At 35.3% G+C, this 26,311-nt stretch overlaps 1 protein-coding gene across 2 annotated transcripts; it reads left to right on the top strand.

The window, feature by feature from the left end:
- The first annotated feature begins 209 nt into the window (after positions 1 to 209).
- LOC149786602 (WASH complex subunit 3-like) lies at positions 210 to 26,083 on the top strand. Of its 2 annotated transcripts, none has more exons than XM_089977101.1 (7): positions 210 to 425; positions 6,204 to 6,287; positions 8,756 to 8,920; positions 15,475 to 15,594; positions 17,461 to 17,577; positions 21,939 to 22,003; positions 24,355 to 26,083. In XM_089977101.1, the coding sequence occupies exons 2-7, from the start codon at positions 6,237 to 6,239 to the stop codon at positions 24,449 to 24,451; spliced, it is 615 nt and encodes a 204-aa protein (XP_089833227.1). In that variant the 5' UTR covers positions 210 to 425; positions 6,204 to 6,236; the 3' UTR covers positions 24,452 to 26,083. The 2 variants fall into 2 exon arrangements, with proteins under 2 accessions (XP_089833227.1, XP_089833228.1); XM_089977102.1 differs by having other exon boundaries at positions 228 to 306.
- The last annotated feature ends 228 nt before the right edge of the window (positions 26,084 to 26,311 follow it).

Here is a 26,311-nt window from a genome sequence, read left to right as displayed (position 1 = left end):
TTTTTTCTTTTTTATTTCCACACAATTATATCTACAAGCAAATACACTTGATGAAGAAATTTATTGATCAGTATCCAGAAATTCATCCAATGAATATAGGGTTTAACTTTACTACGCTGACGGTACAATCTCAATCATTTAGACACATATATTATAGCTAAACTTTAACATAAGCGTTTATTTATCTATTCTTTTTGGAGTACCTCTAGAGTTTTCCTTGTTTCGTTGTCCCACCTACCTTTGACAGTAAAGCAACTTTTTCGACACCGATTTAACATTTCTGTATTCGAACATTTATGTCAATAGGTGATAACAAAATATTTACGACTGTGTATATTCAGTGATGTGTTTATGTTCTCGACAGTCCGTTAATACATGTACACTGCAGCACCTCACGGATTATAGGTGCACTTGCGCGTCTGTTGGTGCGTATTATGAAAACGCTTATAACTATTCCGTGGTAATAGGACTTGCCACTATAAATCTATATATGTAGCTGTGTATGTTTAATGTATTTTGACAGATGCATTTTAAATTTGCAACATATACTTTTGGGATTTACTGGGGTCCACATTTCTTTTTCTTTGGGGGGGGGGGGGGATTTACTGGGGTCCACATTTATTTTTAATTTTTTCCTACAATCCTTGACCTAAAATATGACATCGACCCTCATATTTATGTTTTGTCGGTCCATGTCGTACTCTCTATATAATGATGCTGTGTGACATGTTTCTTCACATCGGTACAAGAATGAGGATTTTCAGTAATATCTCACACTATTCAGTCCATTCCAGCTCATTTCTACAAATTAAAGTTGTATTGTTTAATAAGACTTTACTTAATCTGATGTCTTTTTTCTAATAAATTCTGATTCTTCCACAAGCAAAATACTTATTATCCTTTTAACCAATTTCAGTTTTCCTGGCTTCCATCACATTCCAGCCAACTGAAATGTACGCCAACAGACCTTGAAAACACATTCATTTGCTTGTGTGAGAATTTGAATTTATTAGAAAAATTTAAAAGACATCAGAAAATGTAACATCTCACTTAAATATTATCACAATAGTTTTTAGAAAAGCATCAATATTGGCTGCCAGTGTGTTAGGCTGAGTTTCCTCTGACCCTTGCCACCCCATTTTTGATATTTGGACATTTATGTTGTGGTGTAGGGTCAGAGTCCACTATTTGGTGTCGTCATAAGATATCATCTTACTAGCTGGACTAGCAAACTTGAACAACCTTTTATCGAGATATACCTGCTTGAAATCCATAGGAATATAATTTATTTTCTCAAAAATCTCATGCATAGCATTTGTCATGTCTTTAATCTGCTAACAGACAAGACAAAAGTACACCATTGCTGAACTTTGACCTGGATCTCGCCATTTGCGTTCTGGGTCACATGACTAAAATCTCGCAACCTATATGTCAGTGACATCAGAGGTTAAATAGTCGCATGATATCAACCATAAACAAATTTCCAAAGTTGTTGTACATAGAATTTGGAGACATTATATAGAAGTCACTTAATGTTTGTAAATAAATACAGCAAAACCTGTTATGAGAGACCGCCCCTTCTGCCAACCAAAAGCGGTCTCTCAAGGCAGGTGGTCTCTCATAAGAGGTGTGTGAAAATGGACTGGTTTTCAGGGTCAATAGTTAGCATTGTTGAAAAATAAATAATACCCATACTCACTGTACATATATCATATCCTTTATTCATGAATCTTGTTAAATATTGCATGCATTCCTCGCAAAATATCTTTATATAATAAAGATATACATCTATCAAACAATGAGAATAAAATTTATATTTCAACATCACATTAATATGTACAAAAAATGAACAGTTAGATATGATGTATATATCTTATTTCATACACTTATTCACTTGTTTTTTTAAAAGAAATCCATTATACTTCTTTGTTGACATGTTTTACTCAGCTATTTGGTCTGAACATGTATCTCAATTATTGCCTTTTCCTGAATCAACTTTCCACTTACTGGTATGTTTTTACTCCTTGCAACACAAAACCACTCCCATACTCGCTCATTCAGATCTCCGTTAAACTGTCCGTCGTGCCGTGGCATATTTCCTCTGTGCTTGTGCACCTTTCTGCCATTCGTTTCTAATGGACTTCTTGTCTTTGATTACATTCTGAACTTGCGTTTTACCGACGCTTAAGCTGACTGCTATTTTGCGAGTGGTCTCGCCTTTTTCATTTCTGTCAATGACATTAATCCTTTCTTCCAGTGTTAAATTTTTTCTGTTTTTTCAGCGGAGATTCTGCCATTGTTATTAGTGTTGACGTTATAAAGACTATCGGTTTTGATCAGGTTTTGGGGAATTGTGGAATAAATATATATTATGTACCAATGAATGAAACCAAAAGATATAATTAACTCATCAGGAAACAATACATTTATTCTGAGACGAAGTTTAAATCAACAGCGTTATAGCTAGATAAACAAATGTTCCGACCATCTGCACCCACGTAAACAGATTGTGGCTTGGTGAAACACTAACAAAAGAAATAAAAAATAATTTTAAAAAAAATCCGGAAATGATTCTCACTTACTAGTATTAAAGACAATAAGCTCATTCACCCTCCAGGCATTATGGATTAACTGGAAAGCAAACGACGTACTCAAACCAACACTGAAGCCCTTTCAAACGATTTCTCACTTGGACATAAGGACTACTGGCGTTTTGTGAGTTTTCATAAAAATAAAGAAAAAATACAAACCTCTAAATTGACTGCGTATATCCATCATTACTCCCTTTGATGTTACTCTTGCTGGCTATTCACATAACTTCGGCACTACAATGGCGGTTAGTGACATGTACTTTAGTCTGGTTTACTGCAGTTTACAAATGACACCGTACACTGGAGTTGCAAATTTCACAAAACTGGTACTGTAGCAAGACAAATTATTTTTAAATACTTTATTAGAGCAATCTTTGCTATTTATGCAGTCTTTGTTACAAAGGATTAAATGATGGTTAGAGGTGTTTATCCTGATATATGGTTGTTCAACTATAGTGTTATTTAATGTGCACTTTGTTTGCATACTACATTTATCCCGAGCTCTAGTGTTTACAAAGGATTAAGTTAAGGTCAGTGGTGTCAATCTGTTTTGGTTTTTTTTGGCGATGCGGTCATTCATAGCAGTGTCAAAATGCATATTTTGCCAAGAAATCGTGGTCGCTGGTCGCGTTCAGCAGGTGGTCATTCATAACAGAGCGTTTATATAGTAAAATCGATCCGTGCATTACGATTGTGGTCGGAAATGACAGGTGGTCGCTCATAGCAGAGGTCGCTCATGACAGGTTTTACTGTATAATGCACACTGAATTCTCAACATATTTATTCTGAGAGTAACAACCAGAAATTTGTTGATATTGCAGCAGGGTAGAGAAAACCTTTTTTAACAAGTACCAAGCACATGTATGCAATGTTTTTTGTTGGAATTGCATGACTAACGCATTCACATATGTTCTCTGCTTAGTGTATCAGGCTTTTCTTTAAGCTGCTACAATATTTACAGATTTTCAGTCGTTGTTTTCAGAATAAATATTTTGAGAAGTTTGTCTTCTTTCATTTTCTGTAAATATTACATGACGTTAATTTATATGTTTGATTTGTTTTCCTACAGTAACACTAGACATAGTTTATTGTTGATATCTCATGACTATATGACAACTGATGTCATTGACTTATAGGTTGCAAGGTTTGTGTAGTCATGTGACTAGGAATGCAAATGGCAAGATTCAGGTCACATTTCTACAACGATGTACTTTTGTCTCGTCTGTCAGCAGATTAAAGACCTAAGAAATGCTATGCTCACAATTTCTGAAAAAAATAAATCCTGTTCCTATCAATTTCATGCAGGTATATTTCGATGAGAGGTCGTTCAAGTTTACTAGGCTGGCTAGTAAGTGGCTACCCTGTGCCGACAACAAATGGTGTCGGCAAATTCCAATTTTTCTATAGGCAGTGGAATCTGACCCTACACCCCAACATAAATGTCCAAATATATAAAAAATTGGGTGGAATGGGTCAGAGGAAACTCGGACTTCATGTGTGTGAGATATTCCTGAAAATTCAACTTCTCAGTCCGATGTTAGTTGACATCAGAACATGCCACACAGTGCTGCTATTTAAGCAGTGAGATCTTGATTCCCAAAACATAAATCTTAGTGTTGATGTCTTATAATGTAAGACTACCCACAACCCCTAAAATATATGTCGGGAGCAAAAGTATAAAAATAGCATGTATTCAGAATTTCCAACATTTTGAAATCAAAAGCTTTCTCATCAACAAAGGGGAATTTTCCAACATTTTAAAATAACATAATTTCTTATAATGCCTTAAACTAAATTCTGTCCTAGTCCTTCATTTGTACAAGTGAATAAAAGAAATGCTGAAAATGTGTATCCCCACTTTTTTCCTGTGTATGGTAATTTGGGATACTTCAAAATAGCGTAAATCAGGTTAGTCAGAGAATCTAAATGCATGTTGCAATTCATTTTTGTTATCTCACAGTTCTTGTGCCTGAAAACAGTTGTAAATTAAAAGTTGAGAAAATATTAACAACACATCCTCAAGATTGTGAAGTGGTAAACGTGTTAAAAACTCAATAGGTGGCACTTCCAGTTGCCAAAAGGCGCAGCCAAGAAGTTTATAACTCTTAAGTATGACTGAATTTTTTTTAAAGCTATGTTAATAGTCTAAGTCACACACACACACACATGTAAAAGCTACTTATGTTGAGGTTATTTGCTAGGCTTTGTTGCAATATCAGGACTAACTAGCCTTATCTGGATGGTAGTCACATATTTTGTATTATGGACATTCATTTTTCACATTCTAGAATTGAAATCGTCAGAAAGTTATGTGTTGTCCTTTTTCCATAAACCTAAATTAGTTACGGACCTACGCAAGTCATTATAGTTAAAACTGGAACAATTTTATACTTCATCGTTCTGCAGGCACTCATTCCCAGTGTACTTAACTCATTAGGCCCCAGCACTGTTATCAGTATCTCTGCTGCTATGCCTCAGAAGCACTAAGCTGTGTCTAGCTGCTTGTGCCCCCGAGTTTTTACCTGTTTGAAAATTTTTGAAAACATCATGCACATGCATTCACTCTTACCTTATTTTCTCTTCTTATATCCAATTAAAATCCACGATTTTTTTAAAAAATTCCAAATGAATTTGTCTACACAGTGATTATTATTTTTTTCCTATTTGTCCAGGTCTTTCACAACTTATTTATACACTTTTTACAAAATTATGTGCAACGTTTATCTGCAAGAACTCTTTATCATCATCACTGTCAGCATCCTCATCTTCTGACGATTCAATCTCAGAAACTTCTATGTCCGAATCTAAATCTCACAAAATATCCAACTTCCAAACATATCTTTCCATAATTTGCTCAATTTTTTTTTGATCAAACCTGAAAAACTCCTCATTTTTGCTCTCATCAAAGATCACTCTTACGTCCGCTATCATTTATGATTTTTCATGAACAAAACATGTGTAGTGAAACTGCTCTCAAACAGTAACTCTTGGCTTTTGAACAATTGAAATTTCCACAAATGAAAGTAAAATCATTTCTGATTGGCATAATAGTTGTTTAATTCTTGGAAAAACCCATTTCTAACCAATCAGAGATGTTGTATCTAACACACATTCATCACACCTGGAGATGGGATCGGCCATTGAATGCAGTAAAAAATCCACGACTACAGATGGCATCGGGGCTGAATGAGTTAAGAGTATTGGTTATTGGATTGTTAGATCAGTAGGACCAAAACTGTAACAATGTCATTACAGATTTGTATACCCAACCCCAACCCACATTCTTTTGTCCATTGACTGCTACTCATAATTTTATTTCTAATAATGATCTATAATTCACTTGATTATGTTAACAGTGAACGGAAATTATATTTTCCTAATTACATATTTGTAATTATTTAATGCAGACTTGCACATCATGGAGATGGATTTTTAGTTTCTAATTTTTTGTGTAGATTTCACTTTTTGTCTGATTAGGTGATTAGTTCACTTAGCATTAAGGCCAAGTGAGCTTATTGTTTAGCTATGCATTCATCGTGTTTCATCGTTTGTGCTTCCATCAGATTTTGCTATTTAAATTTCTTCTCATAGTTTGTATATTTCTTGTTTCAGTGAAGATAGTAAATTATCTGACCTCCTGAGAAAATGGATGCTGATGGATTGCCTTTGGTAGGACCCGGTGTAAATTACACTAAGGTAATAAAATAGGAACTGCTGTAAAGGCAATATTCCATAGGACCCAAGTTTGCAAATATCTCTTTATTCTGTTGTAGGCTGCCCTAGCTTCATATTATTTGTTGTTTTATAATGTTTCATTTTCTTAACACATATTTTCACCTTTTATAGTATATGTGTCACTTTTCTTACAGCAGTGACATTGGGTAGGAGAAAATTAACTGACAGGTTGTATGTAGAATTCTTTAAGAAATATAATGGGGTTAGGTATATGATGATCATTTATAAATGTTAATTGGGAAATTTACAGTGTCTTCAAGACATTGATTTAATATTAGTAATTACTTTGAAATTTAACTTAAGGAAGTTTATTTAAGATAAAGATGATGTAATGAGTTCAGTAGAAGGGGTGTCTGTAAGCAGTTATTTTAATATTTGAATTGAATTGTTAATGACAGATTGGCAGGGTAATTATTTGTTGAATCCCATATATATATATATATATATATATATATATATATATATATATATATATATATATATATATATTCTTTTTTTGTACCAAATATCAGTTTTGCATTAAAAATACTTCATAAGACTGAAACTCACTTAAAGCTTGGAAATATATTTTAGTTGCCAAATTCCATAAAAGATTATCATTTATGGTCCACAAATAGCATGTGGTCATGCACTAAGTAAAGCACATACCTGAAGCATACTGGGTCAGATTATTTATGGTTAAAAATGCTGGAGATTTATTGCTGAGTCAGTCAGCTGGGTGTCTCCCTGAGAGTCTTGCAGTAAAAACAATACTTAGCACATGTACTGATACAAATTAGGGCCCACATTTGGCTAATCCAGAGTCTTTGCATCATAAAGAAGGGCTAGTTTTTAAGGTAATTTAATCATAACTAAGTGCATATAGATAAGACGGTTAAGAAAGATTTTGGTTTTAAAATATTTAAGGGCTGTTTTGCCTTGAAATTGAAGGCTGGTACTAGTGCCAGTATCATTGTAATATACTTATATTGAAAAATAAATTTTTTTTCATGTCTGCAGAGCCTGCAGTAAATGGAAAACCTCTCAAAACCCAAAATTAAATTTGGTCCCAAGGGTTGTCAGCTTGGAGTGATTTCGCTGTGTATGTGTATAAGTGACATCATTAAATTTTATAAGACGAATCAATGCTCTGTGTATGAAAAACGTTCGTATCAGAAAGAGGGTTCACTATAAAGAAATGGATCCAAAGTTTGTATTGAACTTAGAATTCCTGACTGGTTCTGAGAAGCTTATTCAAGAATGAGCAATACATTTTTGATTACTTGCAGTGAAATTATTTCATAAATATTTTACTGATTGAATAATACAAAATCCTCAACAATGCCTGTTTGGACTATGTTTCTCAAAATAAATGTACCTTCCCTTGGTAGACAATAATCTAGTTGTCTGAAGTCCGTAATAACACTTGAATGTATCCACATTCGTTTGCAAAAAGTAGTGAGGAAATACATAGCTTTCACTGATACGCAAATGATGTATATTGAAACCTCTTAGTGTACTGTTGATAATGATCTTTCAGAGATTGTTTTTCTTGAAAATAAAGGTATTTTATAACGAAATAAAATCAAGGTTATTTGAAAAGCTATTTATTGACAAATATTCTGATCTCCATCTCTTTCTTAATGTTTTAGCTGTACCTAAGCAGTCTTATAAATCAGCCTCCAAACCTGAACATCAGTGCACATATTGATTGTTTTCAGACATTAAATGATATTTCTCATAGCACTTGAGTTGAATGGGTTAGTGAGTTTCTTAAAACAATTATTAAATGCTCTGATGGGCTTGAGACAGGTCTGTCTGCAGTAATTACTAAGTTTTATGAATAAGTAAGACCTGACCATGTTTGGGAGTTGATGTATTAGACTGGTACCTTCATCAGTCATACCCTTGCTCATGCAGTGGTCTTTATTGTGCATGAGTTATCAATGGAGAGGTGTATTTGCATTGCATCAGCTTTGTAAATTAGGAACTTAATGTGAACAAGTCACATGGTGAAATGTTACATATTTTGTTTTACTTTTGCTTAACTATGACTTCAGCAGGTGATTTTGATTACTTGCTTAATTTCAAAGTATTTAAATTCAGTAGCATGACAAATCTATGTATGCATAGACCTTTCTTCATGTTTAGAAGGGGAGACAACTTGATGACAACCCCTAACAGGATTAGTTATGTTATATACCTTTAGATTCCAGGAATATTTTAAACAGGTCTTTGATGTCTGATTATATGAAATCAAGTTTATGAAGATAAAAAGGGAACTTTGGAAGTTTTCTGTGTGTTTGGCATTAAATATCTTTTAATTTAATAAACAACCAATTTAAATGGTGTTTGCGCAAGATTGTTTCCATTTCTTGCTTATGGCTGTTCAAAACAAAGATAAAATGGATATTACCACCTTTTCTATGTCAATCATTCTTTTTCTTCAGGTTGAAGCACTGAATCAGAAGCGAATTATTGCATTCCTTAATCATTTCATCACTCATAGTGCAAGTTTTTTAAATCGTTTTTCGTGTGTTTGTGAAGAAAAGTTGGAGCATTTGTCCAGTAGACTACAGCAGTTAGAGATTACAATGAATATTCTGGAAGCTAAGGTAAGCAACTAAAGAAGTCTATAAATATTTAAGGTACCAGAAGTCTATAAATGTGTATATGCTTGCTTATTAGTTGGATTCAACTCCAATGCACATTATGTGATGAGAGATATGGGTCTTATCATGTTTGCAGTTGGACCCAATTTATAAGCATATATATATATATATATTGTTACAAGCCAGGGGCCTGTACTTGACTGAGCTGTGTCAAACCCTGGTGCAATTCCCTCTAGAAGTCATAAGTTTACCCCAAATTTCCAAAGACTTCCTACAACTTCAGTTGTAAATTAGAAAGCCTGATGTGTCCATTCTGTACATAAATTTTTACTCTAATTAATGCAAGACCACAGATCTCACAACCTGCCAGATATTCACCAACCGCACATCCGCACAGCCTCTCTTTGTTAGGTTTCCATACCGCCAGCAGTTCTTGCCATAGAGACTATGCAACAGTTTCTTAACACAGGGAACTATTTTAACTATTCCACTTTAGGCCAGTCAAACAATGGTTTCCATGCCTTTTCCAATAGCATAACTGCCCTACATTTGCCACCATGGCGACATAAACAGTATCTGCAAAGTCCCTTCTCATTGATTTCATTGTGTAATTTACCGGTTTTCTACCATAAATACTGCCATTGTAGTCACACCACCAATGTACACCACTAGATTTTAGTAGGGACTTTATTATTCCATGGACACTCATTCGGTTTGGACTTGAATCCACTACTAGTGAACCATGGCATCATGGAAACTCAGTAACACTTTTCTTTGTGACGTTTGCTCCTAGTAATTGGCTAATTGTTTCGGGCAAAGGAATATCTCTATTGCACCAAATTCTAATAATCAGACAAGTAGTCACAAAATCTAAGAATTCCTTAAAACAGGGCGCTATAAGCAAATGCACATACTCCAGATTTATTACAATATATATCGATCCCAGACACACATGATCCCTTGCTGGATCCAGTGCACTTGAAAGGATTGTTATTTGTAATATGATTTATATATATACACAATTGCCAGTTTTTTAAAACAATATGTGCTTACTTTGCAGTTCGGTACACCGCTCCCTCGATAACTCGCGCCCTGATAACTCGCGAACCCGCTTATAACACGGTGTCCGGTGTGGATCCCGTTTTTTTAAAAGAAAATATTTTTACAAAATGAAGAAAATCGTGACCAGAACTGGTGAATGAAACCTTGATATATCGCCCATTTTATCGTCGAAAATGGAGGTTAGTGCCCGAAAAGTTAGAATCAACATCGTGAAATTTTCAGGTTTTAATAAGGAATCACATATCTTGTTAGATTTTATCGGAAAAAATATTTTCTCAGTTCAATGTAAATAATAATACTGTATATGTATACGTCGAAACGGCGATCAATCAATTATAGTAAATGCTAACAGGTGGCAACACTGAATGAAATGAACACTAATTAAATATGTCTTGTCAGGGGAAATTAGTGTTTTAATCTTTTCATTGTGTTGCAGTTTAAGCAGTGTTGCATGTTCTCTTCTATTCAAACATGAAAAGAGTCAATTGACTGTCACATCGATGCCTGCGAGCACATCTGTGAGAACCTAATTAAGTGCTGGCTGCGTTTTGATCGACGACTTGGGGAAGTGTTTGTTGCATTGTAAAAATCAATTAAAATAGACCTGCTTTGTTTTATCACGTTAAGTCGGTCTTTTGTATCAAATTAGGTAAAAGACTTACCATACAAAAGTTCAGAGGAATGCAAATTCTACATGCATAAACTCTTGTGGTCAATATCGTGTCTCAACATCAATCAATTTAATTGGACCAATCGAACATGGTTTCAAATAGTATGTACTTATTGTCATTAAAGTATATATTAATCAGTAATTTATCCTAATCATTTGTAAATGTGATCATGGAGAGCAAGGGAATCAAGCGAAAGGCGTACTCGGTGAATGAAAAGCTTACTGTCATAGAGAGGGTTCGTAATGGTGAATCAAGATCAAAAGTTTGTAGTGAACTTAAACTTGCCGAGTCGACACTCAGAGGTTGGCTCAAGGATGAGCAGAAATTTTGGGATTATTTGCAAGAAGTTGATTCTGATAATGGATTTAAACGGAAACGGGCACGCACTGCAAACAACACAGAATTAGATGATGCTGTGTACACCTGATTCACACAGCAACGTGAACAGGGTGTTCCGATTTTGGGAACAATTCTCAAGGCCCAGGCAGAGAAAATGGCCAAAACTATGGATACTGATTCAGATTTCATGGCAAGCCATGGATGGCTTTGGAGATTCCAGCGCCGACATGGAATAAAACAAAATTCGTTGTCGGGAGAGATACGCTCAGCAAATCAGGCGGCGGCATCTAGTTATCCCAACCAACTCCAAGAGATACTGACCCGTGATGGATATACAGACGACCAAGTTTATAATTGTGATGAGGCTGGTCTATGCTGTCGGATGATGCCAGACAAAACTCTAGCTACCAGAGATGATACACACAAAAAGGAGGGTTTCAAGCTGAACAAAGAGAGATTAACACTTTTGTTTTGTGTTAACAAAACTGGCACACATAAAATGAAACGATTATGTGTTGGCAAATACAAGTCTCCCCATTGTTTTCATCACATGAATATGGACAGCCTTCCATTTGTATATAGAAATAGTGGAAATGCATGGATGACTGCAACAATATTTACGGAGTGGTTTTCTAAGATGTTTGTCCCCACCATCAGAAACCACCTGCGATCCAGGGGCTTAGAGGAGAAAGCTCTACTGTTATTAGACAATTGCCCAGCACACCCCCCTGCTGATTCACTACAAACAAGCAACGGAAAGATCCGGGTGGAATATCTCCCTAAAAACACAACATCATTAATCCAGCCACTAGACCAGGGAATTATAAGCACTTTTAAACAGAATTACCGTCGGCTGTTAATACAGTCCATGCTGGACAGTGGAGAAGGTGTTACAACCTTTCTCAGGAGTGTGAGTTTGAAGGAGACTGTTTTCATGGGTGGTCAAGCATAGAGATTGATCACACCTAAGATAATAGAGGGGTACTGGATGAAGGGTCTTGGACCTGCCTTTGATATAAAGCAAGACAGTGATGGCAAGAGCGACTTTGAAGGTTTCAGCGAAACGGATGTCGTTCAGGCAGAGGCTGTTTGGGAGAAATTTATACAGACCCATGGTGCTCAGATGGATGTCAATCGCGATGATGTGGAGGGGTGGTTATGTGCTGACAGTGACTGTCCCACAGCTGAGTACATGACAGAAGAACAGATTGTACATTCTGTAACAAACAGAGTCGCATTGGAAGACGATTCCAATTGGAGCACCCCTAGTGTCGAGAGTGAAGCCAATTCAGATGTTGCTCCACCTCCCCCCTCTGCACAGGAAGCAATAGAATCTTTTAATGTTGCCATCCGGTGGCTGGAGACCCAAAATGTTGACTCTGTGAAAATAATTCAGTTGAGAAACCTTAGAGATTTTGCTCTGCGGCAGAGAAATCAACTGACAACACAAAAAAAATTAACAGATTTTTTCAAAATGTGAATTTATATTTGTTAACTGTGTCAAAAACTGCAAATATTGTCGTATTCTCACTCGCGTATTTGTATTTACATGTAAATATTTTATTTTCTTTTGTTTTTTTTACATGTCTGACGTTTAGACCCATTAAATTCATGGTTGGTAATGGTTTATCTTTGTGAATTTATTTTTTTACATTTTACTCTATCTATCTGTCTATCTATCTATCTATCTATCTAGTGATAGTAGAATTTTTGTTTTAGAGCAACACAAGTTTCGACATTGTTGTTTTTCGATATGAATGTTATCTTTTTTGATAAAAGAAATCTCGATTCATTTTGAACAAACAATAAAACTAGAATGTATCCAAATCAACACAAAAAGCAGTGATGTAATACACAATGTGTTTAGTGATACACATGTTAAGAGTACTGATACCTCGTGGAATAATGTTTGTTTTTACAATCTTTTCAAGATACTTTATCCAGAAATTAAAGGTAATTTATAAAGAAAAACGAACAACACCTTTATAAAGAAATATTTATTCACAGTTATTTTCAGCATGATTATAAAACGAGTATTTAACAATGCAAACCACCCCCACCCACCCCGCTTCGCCTCTCTCTGTCGATCTCCATCTCTTTGTTAGTTTTTTTGATAGGTCCGTCGGTAACTCGTGCCCTTGCTTATAGTGCGGTCAATGTTTTTGGACCCCATTGTGCGCGAGTTATCGAGGGAGTGGTGTATTATGTAATCATTACATCATGACATACTGATATGACATCATTTTTTACCTGATTGAATCTTAACACTGTGAACTCAGGTAGAGACTTGACTTAAATGATGGGTTACAACTTCTTTATCATAATTTACATTGAAAAAGAAATTTTTTTCTCAAAAAAGACATGCAAAAGAAAATGATAAAGTCAGTGGAAAAGTATACAATACCTTAAGAAATATTTAGCAATGTATGACTTGCTGTAAACTGCATGTGTTCAGTTGCAAAAACCCTAACTGATCTTAAAAATTGTGTTGTGCTGAAACATTCAATCACAAACATACTCTTTTTCTTGGTATATTTGATAAGAGAAGTCAGTTATCTTCAACTTGTTCAAATATGATGATTTATTTGGGAAATTTAGTGACAGAACTTTTCCCCATATTTTTATATTTGTTGACCCATGCAATGGAATAGATTTTCATCTAAGAGTTTTACAAGAAAATACACACCAATCTCAACATTTATGTGTGATTTTGGCATTCTTGGACCTATAGCAAATACTCCAACAAGCAGTCATCCTTTGATTAAAATTGTGTTTCTTGTAATAAGATTTGACAGCAATTTCAGACAAATGGCATCAACTAGTCTCTATGTTCTGATATTGCATGCTTTGGATACTGATTGAGGGAAACCAGAAGAAAAATACTCATCTTGGATGGGTGACTTTTAACCATTGCACTTATTAAATCTAGAAATCAAACCCAAGTGCAAATTAATTCATTTCTTATTATTACCTATTCATTTATTTATTATTACTTGTATTCATTGCAATTATTCAATTTTAAATTATTATAGCTGAGCCCAACAATGCTATTGTGGAAACATTTTCCTGATGTGAAGAAGAATGCCTATTTCACTGACTTATTGCACATGCATGATAGATAGGTTAGGCACAAAGCATTCAGAACACCTTGTAGATGTTTTCTGCTGTCGCTGAATTTTACCTTTGATGTGATTATTGGGATTTGCATACATTTTGTGCAAATGTGGCTATCTGACCAACCTCCATAGCATTATATGCTGAGAACATATATCACCAAAATCTAGCTGGAATAAGTGAAAGCCATGACAGTGTTTTATGATAAAAAGTCATTAATTTTGAAATGTGTAATACCTAACAATATGGATAAAGATAAAAACCAGTTGTAGGAATCCATGTTTGATTTTGGAAATCGGCTTACAACTGCTTCATGGCATGATGATCTACCATGTGTGTGATGTTAGGCTGGTTTGCAAGGGTCATGTAAGCAGATATGCTAATTATAAGCTTTGATAACCAGTCTGTATTGGACTGTTCTGGTGACCTAAGTGGTTAGATTATACTAGCAGCTGCCTCGCTTGGCACTCAATATTAAGAGGTCAATGTTAGGACTGATCAGCCTGGTATCAGCGTAATGTATCAAGGTTGGACATGTTGCCATGTCTAGACATCATTATATATTGCCAAACTGCACACATCCTAGTGATATGACCCAAATTGTTAAAGCTATGTTAATGAGGGAAAAAAACAGAAACACAACTCACCCAGTCTTTACTGACCAGAAGAAAGTTGCAGTATTTTGTAAATTTAACCAGAAGAAAAGGTCAGAAACCTAAGAGATGTGACAAGTAGTCTTGACTCACATCAGGGATATTGTTATTCTCACAGAAAAGCTTGAGGTGTTCCAAATGAGTATACAATATAAACTTTCGGCAATATTATCTATAAGACAGATAGATGGTTATGGTAATTTATTAAGCCATCCTTTTATTTTATTTTCTGCTCTAAAATAGAAAATATTTCTCTTGATCTTCTTTTGTTCTCTAATATTACATATTTGTTCGGGGCCCCGAGTGGCCAAGTGGTCTAAAGCGCCCTCCGTTACCGATCACTGCCATCTCACCTCTGTCTGCGTGGGTTCGAGTCCAAGGCTTGGCTAGTGTAGGTAGTGGGAAAGCCTGCCAGTAGCTTCTCGTGGGTCGCTGGTTCTTCCCTTGGTTTTCCAGGGTTCTTCCTCCACCAGTTATACTGGTTGCCATGTATAGCCTATCATGTGCTGAAAAATGGCGTTAAACCCTACAACAACAACAACAACATATTTGTTCTGTGTTCATCCATTTTTGTAAGATTTTGTGATATTCATTTCAGAAGAATTATTTCTTTACTTATTTTTAATATTTCCTTTAGTCCAGATGATAAAATTATGGAACTACTTTTAACTAGCTGTTACAGCTATATAGCTTATTCAGTATAATTTAATATTTTCAGCTTGCATCTATACCAGGTCTTGAGGGTGTAACAGCACCTAGTTCATCTAATGTTTCAGCAGGGGTCAGTTCCAGTGCATCTAGCAGCACTGCACCACAGTCTGGTCCACCTCCTCCACCAGTAAGACATGGCAAACAAATTAATACCTTTCTCTCCTGCACATTCTCTCTTTAGTATCTTTCAGTACCTTATCATTTCATGCAATCATATATCTTTTAAACAAGTCATTTGCAAGTTCAGTATCACAAATTGTATTTTTTTTTTTTTAAAATAGTTTAATTATGTTTTGACAGGTTCACTGTTATTTGATTACTTGTTTACTTTGAAACTATAAAACATAAAGTACTCAGAAAAACATATATACTCCTTTTCCACTTTGATCTTTAAATCATCTGACCATAAGACACCCATCAGCCACTTTGAAATTTTCACAAAAATCAGTTAACTGATTTCAATCAGTTTCAGAAGAAAGGGAGAACATGTGTGGAAAACATTTTATCATGAATGTCTGTCAAGTTTGTATAAATGATGTCCGTCCATTATCACATATGGCCAACATAACTAAAAGTTGTAAAACCATTAAATGACTTTGTCTCAGAAATTACCAAATTTGACAAAAAATATCTTGGCATGAAAAACTTTCAGAATTATGCTCTTCTGTCATCAGACAAAACTGCCATTACTAAAAATATCTGCACCAAACACGGCGTAACACAATTTGACCAATTTGACAAAAAGCATCTTTGCCTAAAGACTTTTCAAAATTTGTACAGCTTATACTGACTTGCTATCAAATATGACCACCATTGCTAAAATCTGAACAAGCTTGAAATAACTTTTATCAAACAGATTGTGATGAAAATTAACACTAAGCAACCTGGTATGAACGACTTTTATGTTTGTTTAAATGCTGGTTTGCATTATTCAAAATAGCAGTTGTTACTAAAAATTGATTATTTTTTTTAAATTACAGCAGAAAAGCTGCTTAATATTAGTTGCAAAGTTTCACAGAAAGCATTCTGACATAAGCATAATTACACACCTTTAGTGGAAATTCCATTTGAATTGATTAAGCTTCAGAAAGTCTTAATCCTGTGAAATAATATTTTGTTTTTTATATGGACATAGAAAGGGTGAAAAGTATTAATATGATAGGCTGATACATAAACTTAAGTCTCTCAATGTGAAAATCAGTGTGCTTTAAACAAGAAACCAGTCAGATAATGATCATAGTGTTGCCAAAATTTAGGCATTCATTATAAATATCTTAGATTAGTGATGAAATTCAGGCATTGGTCATAGGAATCATACAGTGACCATTGCTTGAATTTCATCAACAATGTATGATACCTAGAACCAGTGATTGAATTTCATCAGCTAGGTATTGTCAAGTAATTGAACACAAATTAAAGTCTTTGGTTTAACTTGATTCACTAGTGGTTCAGCAAACATCTATTGCCACACAAGATGCACAACACTTGCTCTTTCTTAATCAATCACCACAATAATTATTTTTGAAGGAAACCATCTGTCAATGGAACAAGAAGGTTTACAAAAATTCCTCTAGAGGGTATACTTAGAAATATACAAATACAAATAGACCATCTTTCTTCAAAGTCAGCTACATACAGTAGTTCATGTGACATTGTGTTGTAGAAGCATGTAAAAGACAATAGCTATTTCAGTATGCACTTGAACTGTCTCATATGCAAAGATGGCTTACACTGTAAATGCATGCAAGAAACAGGTGAACCTTGTTATATAAATCCATGCATTAAACAGGTGGATAATCTGAATTTAATGTGTGATCCAGAATATTTATGCATATTACCCCATTGAAAGTGGTACACTGTGCAATCCTTATATTTGTGTTTTATGGTACACAATATCCCTGAGCAGCATGTTAAAAGCAGAAAGTCATATACACTTCATTGCATCTATATTGTATAATATGTGACTAATGTCAGATCTGTATTTCTGCTGTAGCCAGCATCACCCACACCAATGCAGGCTGAGCAACCTGTCCAGGAAAAAGTTGAAACACCTCAGAATCCTGTCTCTAAAGATCCAAGATACATGAGATTTTTCAAGATGTTACAAGTGGTAAGGCTTTTGCATCAGTCTTTTATTGTATGGTTTTGTTTTATTATTGTGTTTTCAGGGTCTGTGTGAGAACTGAAAAGTTAATTGGGGGTATTGCACCCTCCACACCAAAAGAAGGGGGGAGATTTCAACACAATACATGGATTTAATGAAGACGTATTGGTAGAGATTGAGAATATTAGGTATAATTATAATGCATTTGGTTCATTTTTGGGCATGGTTGGCAAACAGTTAGCATGAACTCATAGTTGTTTCATCTAGAAAAGACTCTCCATGAAAAAAGGTAAATATATAATTCATCAAGCTCTAAAAGCATAAAGGCTAATGCGGACTATTTTATCGACATCATCTGGACTGTTATCACCATGATGCCATTGATGGTTTGTTAAATTTGTGGTAATTACCTGTGGTTATGCAGTTGTTTAAAAACCCTGCCTTGCTCTACTTCTACTTCTTCTTCTTCTTCTTCTTCTTCATCTGAGAGCCAGGGTAGCTGCTCTCCCAAACAGTGAGTTGTGGGTTTTTACAGGCCATGATGGCTCAGTGTTTGGAATGTTGGACTCGGTGACAAAAAGGGTGTGAGTTTGATTCCTACAATTGGATCAAACATGGTTGTTGTTGTTGTTGTTGTTCTAGGATTTAATGCCATTTTTCAGCACAAGATAGGCTATACATGGCAGCCAGTATAACTGGTGGAGGAAGAACCCTGGAAAACCAAGGGAAGAACCACCGACCCATGAGAAGCTACTGGCAGGCTTTCTCACGTACCTACGCTAGCCAAGCCTTGGACTCGAACCCACACAGACAGAGGTGAGATGGCAGTGATCTGGAACGGTGAGCTCATTAGACCACTCGGTCACTCTGGGCCCCCGATCAAACATGGTGTGTCTTTGGGCAGCATACTTTGCTCAGATCATCTTGGCACTATACAACCTGCCTAAATTCTACTGTCGTAAAACACCAGAGCAAATCAAACATTACCCAAACCAGCTGTCTTGATATGCCTCTGGAGAAGACACTTTACTTCAACTGCATAACTCACAAATGGTCTTTCATGTGCTGGTTAGAGTATAGGAAAGCTCGGGGATTTGAAGCTCAGGCAAGCTCGAGCTCAAGCTCGATAATTTTTTTGAGCTTGAGTAGTACAAAAAATAATTTTCTTTATGATTTATTTAAACATCATTCTTGTTAATATAATAGTATTTCAAAAAGACAAGAGCATGCAGAGATTTATCCGATAACTTTGACCGCAATTTTGTACAGAAATTAGTAGCAACTGAAAATGCTCTTTCTGAATCAATTGAAGTCGGTTTGTTTGTACTGATGGCATCTGATAATCGCCTCAAATATTCAGTCAGTTCACCATTACTTTTTGACAAGGAAAATTCTTGGTATAATTTCTTAAATCGATCAGTTTGAAGAGATCCCTGAGTGCTAGAAGCTTCCAATCGAAATCTAAGTTCATCTTCAAGTGAGAGCTCGTTATGGTTAATTGTTATTTTCTCATCATGTGCTTCTTCATTTGCAATATTTGCCGATGGAAATAGCCGCTTCATCAAATTTGTCGCTAATTCAATAGAAGTTTTGGATGGAACATTATCCAAATGGTGCAGAGAAATCATAAGATCCATAAGTTGTTGATTAACTCTACCGTCGATGTAATGATCAATATTTTCTAAAAGAGTACGACTGATCTCTGTTCCTTGTGCAGACAATTTTTCCCTCATGAAGCTAATAGCAACATAAGCGGTTCTCAGAGAAGCTTTGTTTTGCTCATAGCATTAAGAGTAACCTCAACCAGTTTCAACACCAAAACTATGGATTTCAATAATTCTATGTTCAAATTAGTTAAGAGATGCTCGGATCCGATTTCACTCAGTACTTCATTGGTGACATAGTATAATTTAATAAAGATTTCTAGCATTTTTAGCATGGAATTCCATCTAGTTTTGCAGTCGAAGGACAGTTTTGTTCTTTGTTAAATTTTTCTGAGCTTTTAGCTTTAAACACATCCGATCTTATGGCTGAGCCTTTGAAAAATTTAACGATTTCTCTCACAGTGTTTATATTTTCCTTCCATGATTCGCTTTGTATCTCAACTTCTTCAGCACTCAATTCATCGTCGCTTTCATCGAAATCATCAGTGTCCATTTTCTTCGCATGAAAAAACTGAAATTCCTTGACCTGGGCAATTTTCTCTGTAAAAAGTTTTTGTAACACCCAAATGCAATCCGTGATCAAGGCAGGCTTGATACAGAGTGGGCGATTTTTCTCTGAACTTGATCATGACACTTGCTCCATCACCGGTAGAGGCAACAATATCCTGTTTGAATGAGACACCAAAAGAATTAAGATGTTCCTCAACAAGCTCGTTCATTCTTTCAGCATTACAACTTCCGTAAATTCTGACAAGACCAAGATTGATACATTTTGACAAGACCACATGAAGGTTGATGTTGAGAAATCGACGATTTCCGATACTTGTCCATTCATCCAATGATATTGAAAATCTCTTTGATTCTGAGAGTTCTTACTTAATGTCCTGTATGACTTGTTGCTTCACTTTTTCTTCAAAATCGCGAATAAGGGCCATCACCGATCTTTCATCAGCAGGTAGCTTCATTCCTCTTAATGACAGCGATTGATGAATAAATTCTGAATGAGTGATTTTCCGAATCGAGAATCCATCGACTGCAGCGAGTTTTGAGACATTACTTCCAGTGAAGTTTTGACAACAAAGTTATCCATTGTTCTCATTTTCTTCGGCTCTATTTCAGACTCATCCTTGTTGACGTCAATATGATGAATGCTAAGCAGATGTCGACGCATTGTTGAAGTGTTTCCTTGTGGACATGAAATTGTCTGCTTACATTCATTGCAAGCTGCGAAATTATCCTTTCCGTGCTTGTTAAAATAAGACCAAACAGCTGATTTCTTATTTTTTGACATCGCTACTGCTTTAGAAATAAAATATAAGTAAAAATTAACAAACAAAGAGCAGATACAATATGAAAAATCGCTGATAACACGTTTATGCTGTTTGAACTGTTCAAAAAGCAGTTTAAAAGAAATCCCTTGGGCGTCAGTTGTGCGCCTGCTGCCCCTCTGGCACCACTCATCGTCAGGCCAAACACTTGAGAAGTTCACCGGTTCTCTCGCTTGCAGAAGTTGAAAAACCCCTTCACCCCGTCAGCCGCAATCATAATAGTCGGAATTATTATCTTAGGAGCCCCCAACGATGACCGTTGCAAGGCAACGACCGCCCACTGTTCGACCAACACATGGGGAAGCATAGGCCATGTGAATCTGTAAAGCCGCTCATTCCCACAGTCAATTAATTATCACACAGGTTTATCCGGTCCGATAATATCAAAAAGCGGAGAATTTTTCTTGGCGTAAGCTCGAAGCTCATCGAGCTTCGACCTCGAGCTTTGAGCCCCCGAAAATGCTCCAAAATTATCAAGCCTCGACCCCGAGCCTAGGCTCATCGCAAACTCTAGTGCTGGTGTGTTGCTAAATAACTGTCTTCTTATCTGAAATCAACTGGATTATCATAAAGTGTAATATTGAATATACATACACTTCTACTTATTCCTGTTTAATTTTAAATGTAAACAGTGTTGCAGGGCAGCATGTTTGCAACCATTAACATTTCAAAGTCATAGACTTTTCTATGACTGTGGTTCAGAATTAATAAACAAATAGTAGACAAAACAATGTATTGACTCCTTCTAGCTAAGATTTTACTGAAATAGCATTTTTCAGAAAGTTCATTTCTGTCTTGTTATTTATTACATGTCATTATGTGGATGAAATCAGTCTCTGATAATTAAAAAAAATTAATCTTCGTCTTCATTTGAATCTTGGAAGTCTTATCTTAATTGAGGATTTTATACAAACCTTACCACTATGTCGACTCAAGCACACGACTTCCTGTCCCAGCAATCTGTTGAAAGTGGCTACTTGAATAATAGAACACGGACATTTATCCTTTACAGGGAAGATATATTGTACTCATATTGTGTCTGCAAACCATGCACTGCATTTATGCAGTTTCTACATGTTTTTTGTAAAGGTTCTTACACTGCATACAGTTTCTATCAGACACTTGTTTAACTGCTAATTATCATTACAAGGTCTCAAACATATTAATGGGGGGAATCATTACATGTACAGTCATGACAATTAAGACAGTGCTGTGTGAAAGATATCCTCAAAATGATACTTTCAAGATGCAACTTAATATTAAGTCTTTTTGCTAACCTGCATTATTTGTAAGTGGTATGCTTCCTCAGCTTAGTCTGTAAAGTTTTAACTTTTTTGAGCTGCAATCAGTAGCTTTAAATGTAATTTATTTTCAGGGTGTGCCAGAAACTGCTGTGAAATTGAAGATGGCCGCAGAGGGTTTAGATCCAAATCTTCTTAAGTAAGTATGCTTCTACACAAATAAAATGTGATTTGATGTTCTTTTCTTTCTACCTTAAAATATATTGTTTCAAGAAACCGAAGCAAATTGTAATTGTTTTTATCAATTTTAGATAATTTGTGTTGAAAATTAAAAATTAAGTATAGTACGATCTGCAAGTCTGAATTTGGAAGATTTTATGATGGACTCGTCCATTTGAACATCTTGGTCTAGCTTGTCTGGCTTTCATACCTCCAAGTTAATTGTAAGGCTTTTTAATGTTTATCATGGTCCAAACTGATGTGACTTCCTGTTATTCATGTTTAAAAAAGTTGCACACTGTGTCCATTACCAAATTTAAGTTTGATATTTTTACAGTGACAGTCTGATAGATTTGCATGTCTACTGTATGTCATGATTTTGCTGTACGTCATGATTTAGCTTTACACAGGTATTAACAGCTAATCTTTCACCTGTATATAACATCCAGGGAAGTTGTGTGTGTGCATGTGCGTGTGTGTGTGTCTTTGCTCAGTAGCCAGCAAAATACTTGACAGATTTTTGATGAATTATACATCACATTGATCACAGGCTCCTGCCATAGTCATTGTGGATTCAGAAATGAACACTGGAATACAGACATGGTGTAAGTATCCTGTTCCACGAGAAATGCCAGGAACAGAAATCCAAATCACCCATGACATTCATTAACATCTCAAAAGCCTTTGACAGAGTCAACCATGGAGACCTTTAGTAGATCAAAACAAAATTTGTTGCCTTGAGAAGTTCATCATGATGATTTGGCAATTCGATGATGGCATGCTCACTTACATTGTATGGTCAGTCATATAAACCATTCTCACTTAACAAGCAGGGATGTGTGTTGTCCCCAAATCTCTTCAGTATGATGTTATCTATCATATTTACTGATGCCTTCCATGACTATGACACTGGGATCGACATCAGACATGGGACTGATGGCAAGTTATTCAATCTGAGGAGACTACAGACAAATACAAAGTTACAGGAATTGATACTTTGTGATCGTCTATTTGCTGATGACTATACCCTTAATGCCATATGTGAGTTTGACATGCAACAAAGCTTGCACCATTTCTTTTCAGCTTGTGACAATTTTGGCCTCACAATCAATATATAAAAGACAGGTGATGCACAAACATGCTCCAGGAAAACCTTACATAGAACCAAATCCTCATGTTAGTGTACAAGTTTACCTATCTCAGCAACACACTGTCACAATGCAAGAATAGCTGAATGCAAGCATGACCTTTAGCAGATATGCAAATGTGTGGGTGCATAGAGGGATTAATCAACAAACAAAACTTAAGGTCTACAGAACCATTGTAATGCTGACCCAGCTGTATACATACAAAACCTGGACAATGTATAGACACCATGCCATGAAAATTAAATCATTTTCGCTTTAGTCATCTGGTTAAACTAATGAGGATTTGATGGCAGGACAAAGTCCCAGACAATGAGGTTTGCATGCAGGCAGGTATTCCATGCATCCATACTCTGCTGATGTAATCATAGATGAGATAGGCAGGCCAGATCACCAAGATGTCAGATGAGTGCATACCTGATATCTTCTCTGGAGCTGAAGGAAGGAAGGCGATCTTAGGAATTATAGGATAGCCAGAAAAAACACTTCAAAGATTCCCACAAAAATTTCAGCATTGACCCGGAGTTCTTGGGAGGATTGCACACATGATTACTCCACCTGGCTGAGTCTTATCCATACTGAGCGACAGTCTTTAAAGGGAAGGTAATTGCAGAGGCAGTGCAGAAATGTGAGAAGTGGAAAATTAAGGACTGCAGCATATCTTCTATTGATCAATCACAGCCAGACTGTATCTTTTTTCAGGTGTGTCACAGACAGTTCAGAGCACAAATTAGCTTGATCAGCGATTCACATACGCACAGAATCCAAACCACGTAGTAATATCACGGTCATCTTAAAACCCAAATGACTGTGTGTGTGTGTGTGTGTGTGTGTGTGTATATATATATATATATATATATATATATATATATATATATATATATACATGCATAGGAACAACTCCAGTTATGGGACGGACTTGGCAAAAGAGAGTGGAAAAAGGGAATATATATATATATATATATATATATATATATATATATATATATATAGAGGAACAACTCCACTTATGGGAAGGACTTGCCGATGAAAACTGAAATTATGCAACAAACATTGTCCTGGCTACCATTTGTAAGATTTATACAAGGTTCCTTGAAAAATAAGTAGACTAAACTGTTTTATGGAATTTAGAATATTGAAAGTAAATACCAACTGCTTCTTACATTTTATTTATATTTTTTTCTAGTACCCCAGATACCCCAGCCCCTGCAGCTGATAAGATCAGTGACAATGAGGAGAATTCAGATTCCAGTGAAGTGTCATCATTCAGTGATTCAGATTGAAGGACTCTGTTTACAAATAATGTCATTCATACTTAATGATTGAACCAAAGAAACCAGCAAGATATGAAATTGTGAATGTAAAAATTGTCTTCTTAATTGGAAGATTATGTACAATTGATAATTAAAATGTTCCAGGTATATATGCGATTAAGGCGACAGTAGGGCTGGGAATTGGACAGAATTTAAAGATATATGATTGGTTTATTATAACCAATTTACCATTGATTTTAATCAGTTTGGGATATTTTCTGTACTTTTTCATGTACAGTATACTTTGTTTTAGTTAAGCTGTTTGTGTCCCACAAAGTGCAATGGTTTACTGGTGCTCTTGTCCTTTGCCATGTTATTTGCTCATGGGAAGTACTAAATCATGAAAACCTTATTGTCCAGAAACTGATGCATATATTTTACTTATTCTGGAAAATTTCATCTCAGACAGTAGAACAGTTTTAAAACAAAAAACAAATTTAATGGTTGATATTCAGTTATGTAGAAATTTAATTAAATGCTTAGTAATTTTAATTTTCTGACCAATCATTGATTGTTTTGATTAATTGAATTGCCACAAGATGACAAATTCCCTGAAGGAATGGGGGCATTATCAATTAAACATGATTAAAATGAGGAATTTTTTTAATTGTAATGAGAATGCAGTTGCTTCACTAGATGACTTTTCTGTGACAAATGATCATTGTCACCCATGCAGACTTTTAACAAGAAGCATTCTTGTATATACGTGGACTACGAGATTGTGGTATACGTGTTCATGAGCTCTCTTCATTACTGGTATCAAAGCTCTCAGTAGAACACTCATTTTGCAGTCCCAGTCTGCATATTTTCTGTTTCACCAATTTTTTGTTTTGTGTACATTTATTCATATAAAGGGATGAGTGCAACAGGAGTTCTGACCAGACATTAGATTTTAATAAATGGCTTTGATATTTTTAATCAAAAAGCAGGTATCCGTTTGTACCCTCAACTCTGATTCTTAGTTAAATAGTTGCTTCCCTACAGTGAATATGAACATTGAATATCCATGACTTAGTTTGATTCAAAGTAAAATTGACTATCATATCATATAAGTTGCAAGGGAAAATATTAAACATATTTGAACTTGACTGTCGGATAATGTAGGTGCTAGGCATAACATTGTTCAGTATGTGCCCTGAATAGCACATGATTATGGATAGAACACTTGTATCATTGAGAATAATTTGTTAAAATAATATATTGTCTTAACAAATGATTCACTACATTCATGACTGTTGTGGTATGTTGAACTTGTCTAGCATAATGTCTGTCAGTTTTAGTGTTATCTAATTTTTCATTCAAATCAGTTCTTAAAAGTTAGTATTACATTTTGTCCTTCCTTTATGTTTTTATGAGAATTTTGTATTCAAAAGGTGATATTGCAGCTGTGTTCAGTTAAGAATAAGTTGCAAGTAGTAATTACTATTTTCGTTTGCTTGTAATTATTTATACAATTGAAAAATGATTGTACAAATTTAAAGAAAATTTACAGGCTTTATGTGAATGCGTATTCAAGGGCATTCTCCTTCCATTGCTAATTTTATCCCATTGGTATTATTATCACATGCAATGATTTATTCCACAATAAAGAATGAAATCAAACATGCCTTCCATATTGCTTTATTGTTTTCTATTTGTAATTTTATGAAGAACACTAAAACACCCAATGCACCAGAAGATTGTGGGAGGGAAATTTTGTACAGATTCAAAATGCTTTAGATACTGATGTGCCTTACAAAGTAATCTAAAGTATCCTATGCATAGGAGGAGGGAGTGGTGTTTTGTTTAAAATCAAAATTCTCTAGGCATGGCAGAAATTTAATATCAAAT

Source organism: Sinohyriopsis cumingii, chromosome 12 (genome assembly GCF_028554795.1).
Source record: "Sinohyriopsis cumingii isolate HCF-2022 chromosome 12, ASM2855479v2, whole genome shotgun sequence".
NCBI classification, from domain to species: Eukaryota; Metazoa; Mollusca; class Bivalvia; order Unionida; family Unionidae; genus Sinohyriopsis; species Sinohyriopsis cumingii.
The sequence above is the reverse complement of the archived record's forward strand: the minus strand, read 5'-3'. Positions and strand labels throughout refer to the sequence as shown.

What these genes read in the sequence shown, in the direction of transcription:
- LOC149786602 (XM_089977101.1), top strand. Translation starts at nt 6,237, where the DNA reads ATGGATGCTGATGGATTGCCTTTGGTAGGACCCGGTGTAAATTACACT. An exon ending in TGAATATTCTGGAAGCTAAG is followed by an intron (nt 8,921 to 15,474) that starts GTAAGCAACTAA and finishes TAATATTTTCAG; the next exon opens with CTTGCATCTATACCAGGTCT. An exon ending in TTAGATCCAAATCTTCTTAA is followed by an intron (nt 22,004 to 24,354) that starts GTAAGTATGCTT and finishes ATTTTTTTCTAG; the next exon opens with TACCCCAGATACCCCAGCCC.